The 5,696-nt window shown below is 38.4% G+C and overlaps 1 protein-coding gene across 1 annotated transcript in view; it reads left to right on the top strand.

Annotated features, from left to right (window-relative positions):
- NDUFS5 (NADH:ubiquinone oxidoreductase subunit S5) overlaps nucleotides 1–1,554 on the top strand; it is a 4,110-nt gene extending 2,556 nt beyond the window's left edge. The window contains exon 2 of the mRNA XM_007947601.1: nucleotides 1,450–1,554. Within this exon, the coding sequence (XP_007945792.1) occupies nucleotides 1,450–1,554 (105 nt within the window). The remainder of the gene's footprint in view (nucleotides 1–1,449) is intronic.
- The last annotated feature ends 4,142 nt before the right edge of the window (nucleotides 1,555–5,696 follow it).

Here is a 5,696-nt window from a genome sequence, read left to right as displayed (position 1 = left end):
GTTGGGCAATCCTACTTCCGTAGTGATACTGCCTCGGAAACCCAAGGAGGGGTCGCTATGAGTCGGGTATGACTCGACGGCACATAACAACAACCACAAGTGCTAGCTTGGAAAAAGATTTGACTTCTGGTGTTGTCATAGCTCAATCATTACTAGTCTTCTGTTGGGAGACTCTTTTATAAAGAAATGTTTAAAAAAAAAAAAAAATACTGTCTTCAAAATAGCTAATGTGTACATCAATATTTAGCATACCTGAGGTTTTTCCTACTGAAGTTAGTTACTGACAGATTCTTCAGGGGCAATCAGATGTTTAACTGAATGAATATAGTAACTCCTCTTGCCTTTGTAAAGAGTTACTAATTGAAAAATTATTGGAGTACCTATTATGACAGGAACTTTTCTAGACACTGGAAAAGTAGAAGTAAAACAGCAAAACGTCCTTTCCCTTGTGGAGCATATATTCTAATGATGCATGGGAGCAGAAAATTCACAAACAAGTGAAAGAAATATAGTGAGTTGGGATGATAAGTGCAATGGGGAAAACAGAGAGGGTAGAAAGTGCTGGAATTGGGAGCTCGGTGGATACTATTTTAAATAGAGTAGTCAGAGAAGAGCTCATGGATAGGAGACATTTGAGCAGAGACTTAAAGGGAGTGAGCTACTTCCCATGAATGGGAGGGGAAGAATGTTTTAGGCAGAGGAAACCACAAGTGAGGAAGTCCTTGAGTTGGAACACAGTTAGGGAAAGGATATTAGGAGACAGAGTCAGAGTGATAGACCTTGTAGCCAGTGTAAGGATTCTGCTTTTTTTCTCAGGGATGTGAGAAGTCATTGGAGGGTTTTGAGCAAAAGGATAATGTGATCACGATTAGGAATTATTTTTTTTCATAGAATCCAGGAACTAGTTCATTGTTGTGCTTTCACACATTTTTGTGTGGCATGACTTTGATTTGTTGGGAAGCAACCAATGGCCTGTCTGAGAATAGGCAGAACCCAGGGCTAAGCAGTGACCAGTGGCTGAGCAAATAATTAGGCTTTTACTTCAGTGTTGTAAAAGAGACCTCATATTGGCTCTTTCAGCTTCACTTATACCCTGTAAACAGCACCGGAAGCAATGTCACCTTCTCAAAGAGACGTCGGGAGTATACAAGCTGTGCAGTGATCTTAGCTTTTAATATTTCAAAAAATTTTAATGTGCACATGTATGCTTCTCAAAGGTTTTTGATCTATATGTTTTTTGTTGTATATGTAAATATATCTATATTCCTATATATGATCAGAACATTTTAGTTACTAGCTTTCAAAAAGGTACTACTTTAAAGATGGGCTTTATCATTTCAGAGGTCCTTTAGAATGAAAATCTTTCATAGTTTAAAAATGAAAGCAAATCTAGCTCGGTTTCTCCAGTTCTCACTTTCTGAGGCCTTAAATACTTTTCTCCTTTGACAGATGAAACGCATGGCTGCCATCAGGAAGCAGCGGGCTAAGCTGATAAAGGAGGGGAAGTACATTCCTCCACCTCACCACTCCGGCAAGGAGGAGCCCAGACCCTGAGCCAAGCAGCTGCTGATAACTGGAGGCTGATTTTCATGTTCTCTCTTCTCCATTGAAAGATAGTTTACTGAAAACTTCATGAAAGTGTCTAAAAATAAAAGATTGTTCCATCCTATTCTGTTTTCTCCTGGATTATATTTTGCTATAATGAGATTGCATCCTTTGGTTTTGTTTGGAAACATAAAAACCTGTGCCTAAAAAAAAGTAGCATCTAGGGAATAATAACTTTTTAATGAATGCTTACTATGTTGTTGTTGTTGTTGTTACGTGCCGTCGAGTCAAACCTGACTCATAGCGACCCCTCCTTGGGTTTCCGAGGCAGTATCACTACGGAAGTAGGATTGCCCAACCCGTTAACATATATTAAATATGTTAACTCATTTAAAAAGTTGCAGTGTTCCTTAGTGCTTGCTTTCTGGTTTTCACAAGGACAGACTTGGGCTGGGAAGGGAAAGGAGTAGAGAGAGAAATTGTATGTTTCCTTAAGTTCTGTGAAGTCTAAGCCTAAGAAAATGCTAGATTCAGATATCTTAATTTTGAAGAGGCAAATTGTTTTAATCTGCTATCTTATGTCACTTATGTTTTAGTACTTCTAAGTGACATGTTTGGAAACATGTTTCTGAAATGTAAAAGGGAACCCTACAAAAACTAATATAGTGAGAACACTGATATCCAACAACATTTTGAACTGTAAATGTCAGTTGCCAGAATTGAATATAAGGTTCTTCCCAAAAGGGAAAGTACATTGTGTCCTAGTCTCAAAATGGGAAGGATGGGATTTGGCATTTCATCAGGGTCCTGCTTGATCCTTGTTCCAGGGCAAATCTTGTAGCCAAGCAGCACTTCTGTAAGCCCACTTACTAATTAATTAATCTCAGTAGAACAGCAAGCTGGATGCCTTCCAGCAGGATCCTGTATTGTGTGGCCTTGTTGTCTTCTGTGCTCTGTACACAAGTTTCTCAGAGTTTTTTAAATCCAAAATGGCACTCTGCATACATATTTTTGGAAAATTCTAAGCCAGAGAGAGCAGAGAGGAAAGCAAAATGCAAACCAAGGCTCAAAGTCAATCTGTGCACTTTGAGTTTCACTCAGAACACCCACTGCTTCTGCATAAAGTCCTTCCCTTGGCGAGCCATATCCCTAAACTTAGAACTTGTACGAAATAATGAATTTCTTTATTGTATAAGCCACTTGTGGTTGGATTTCCAGTCACTTGCAATGAAAAAAAAGCCCAAATGAATAACAAATACATCAGAGTTGCTTCATTTTACACTTTTAGGAAACAGGCCTAGAAAAGTGAAGTCACTTACCTGGTATCAGAGATGTATGTACTTTCTTTGTTCTCCATTGCTGTTAAGTCAATTCCAACTAGCAACTTTGTAGGACAAAGTAGAACAGCCCCATAGGGTTTCCAAGGCTGAAAATTGTTATGAAAGCAGATGGTCACATCTCTCTTTTGCAGCACATATGGTGGGTTTGAAGCCATGACCTTTTGGTTAGAAGCCAGGCACTTCAACCACTGCATCACCAGGGTTCCAATGTAAGTAGTAGAGCCAGGATTTGAATCTAGGTCTAGATTTCTGCGTATGACTACAATATAGAAGGTCTAGGGAGACCTTTGCTACTGTATCTAGGTCTAGACTTGTGCTTATGACAAGAATACAAGGTCTTGAGTGATCCTTGCTTTTGTGATAACAAAAAACTAGATAAAACAAATACTTTTCCATAAGACTAACAAAAAGCAATATATGCAAGGAATCCTTGATTAATTGAATCCCAGAAAGACTGTAAGTGAGCAGAAAGTTGGTCAGTTTCTAGTTCTGGAAGTTGGCTCCTGGTGTGGGTATAAGTGTGCTTGCCACAAAGGAGACATTGCAGGGACAAGGGGAAATCAGCCGAGTCTGGGATGATGGTATGAAGTGGGAGGACAGATTAGAATCCGGAAGAATCTCAAACAAAAACAAATTGCCTGGCTCAACAATTCTGTCCTCACTCCTGCCACCTCCCTCCAAATTTTGCTGAGAAAGCAGAAATAGTGTAGTTCTGCACATTCACAGAGAGTGCAGTTTGTGACACTGTCGGAGTTGAATCCAAAGGTGAGCCAAAAGTATCTGAAAGTGCAACCAACCCCTTCCCAGCTTGAATTCTTTCAAGTTCAAAAAAGCATCTATGAAGGTTAGGAGTTGGGTTAATGACAAGTGAAATCAGTCTAATTAAAGTTGAGACTCAGCTCTAACTCTGTGACACATCTGAATGACCAGCCCCTCTAATTGTTAGAGGAAAGGGCTTTCACTTTTTGGGAAATACTATATTTCATTCTCCACTGTTTTTTTATACACAATAAGTGGAATACAATATCAAATTGCAAGACATGCAAAGGAAGGCTGGGAAATGTGACCTATAATCAAGGGGAAAATAGTCAATAGAACTACTATAATATAAATAAATTTATTGTAAACTTAAAATTCTAAAATTGAAAAAGTGTCTCAAATAAATTCATTGGATGGGCTTCACAGCGGATTGGATATGCAAAAGAAAGTATCAGTGAAAGTAAATAAAGATAAAGCAGAGGGGAAGAAAACCCTGGAATGTCAGTACTCATGGGATAGTATAAAGCAGTCTATACATTATTGGAGTCTCAAAAGGAGAGGAAAGAGAATGTGGCATACAAAGTATGGTAGTTAAGGTTGTGTGTCAGCTTGGCTGGGCCTGGTTTTGAGTGGCTGGGTAGCTGGATATGGTTATTCCCCATGATGTGACTGGTAATCAACTCCATGGTGGAATCTACTGTGAGCAGCTGAATAGCTGTCTTAGAGATGTGGTCTGCTTCCTGTATATAAGGAGAAGGTTTGAGAAAGGTCTCTGAGCTTTTTGGCACACTTGGAGCCTGCATTTAGACAAGTCTTCATTCAGTAGCCTGCTATGTTGTCTGCTGATCTTGAAACTGTTTTTGGACTTGTGATGGTCTGCCATGTTGCTTGATAATCTTGGGACTGTGCCATTTTACTTGTTGTCCTTGGGTTTGTCAGCCTCAGCAACCAGCAGCTGGCTGAGTCAAGGCAAGCCTCCAACTCCACTGGGCCAGGAGCAAGAGGCAGAGCTGAAGCCCAAGGTCGAGGAGCCTTCACCCAGCCCCTAGAGCTGGCACATTGAACTCGGATTAATAGCCTCCTAAACTGTAAGAGAATAAAACCCTGTTTGTTAAAGTTATCCATTTGTGGTATGTCTGTTACAGCAGCACTACAGAACCCAAACACAAAGGATTTAAAAACAATCCCACAGTAAAAGAAATTTAAAGTTCGATTTTCAATAGTATCAAAAAGGATAAGATACATAGGAATCAATTTAACAAAAGTGCAAAATTTATACTCTAAAAACTACAAAACATTAGTGAAAGACATTAAAGAAGACCTAAGTAAATGGAAAGACAGACCATGTATATAGATCAAAACACAATATTGTTAGGATGGCAATACTCCTCAAATAGATCTATAGATTCAGTATAATCCCTACCCAAATTCCAGTTGGTTTCTTATAGAAATGACAAACTGATTCTAAAATACATACAGAATTATAAGAGACCCAGAATAACCAAAACAATTTTAAAATAAGGAACAAATTTAGATGAATCACTTCCCAATTTCAAAACTTACTACATTAGCAGACAATGTATTTATGTTAATGGTTAATGCTGTGTTAATAGGAATAATTTGGGAAAAGATAGTGAAAATGGTTGTACAACTTGATGAATGCTATCAGTGTCACTGAATTATACTGGTAGAGATTGTTGAAGTGGTGTATGTTTTGTTGTGTATATTTTCACTATAATTAAAAAAATATAAAAAGATATGTATCCTGAAAAAGATACGTGTTCCTACAAAGCAACAGTAATCAAGACAGTGTAATACTGGCACAAATATAGATCAATGGAATAGAAATGAGACTCCAGAAATAAACCCATATATCTTTGGTCAGTTGATTTTGACAAAGGTACCAAAGCCATTAATTGGGAAAGAATCACCTTTTCAACAAATGTGCTGGGGTAACTGGATGGCCATATGCAAAAAAATGAAGTTGGATACTGTACCTAGTGCCACTCTGACAAGAAAATACCACAAATGGGATGGCTTTAACAAACAGGA

Source organism: Orycteropus afer, unplaced genomic scaffold, assembly GCF_000298275.1.
Source record: "Orycteropus afer afer isolate SDZICR_OR568_19922 unplaced genomic scaffold, OryAfe1.0 scaffold00192, whole genome shotgun sequence".
Classification (NCBI taxonomy): Eukaryota; Metazoa; Chordata; class Mammalia; order Tubulidentata; family Orycteropodidae; genus Orycteropus; species Orycteropus afer.
This window is presented reverse-complemented; position numbering and strand designations above follow the sequence as displayed.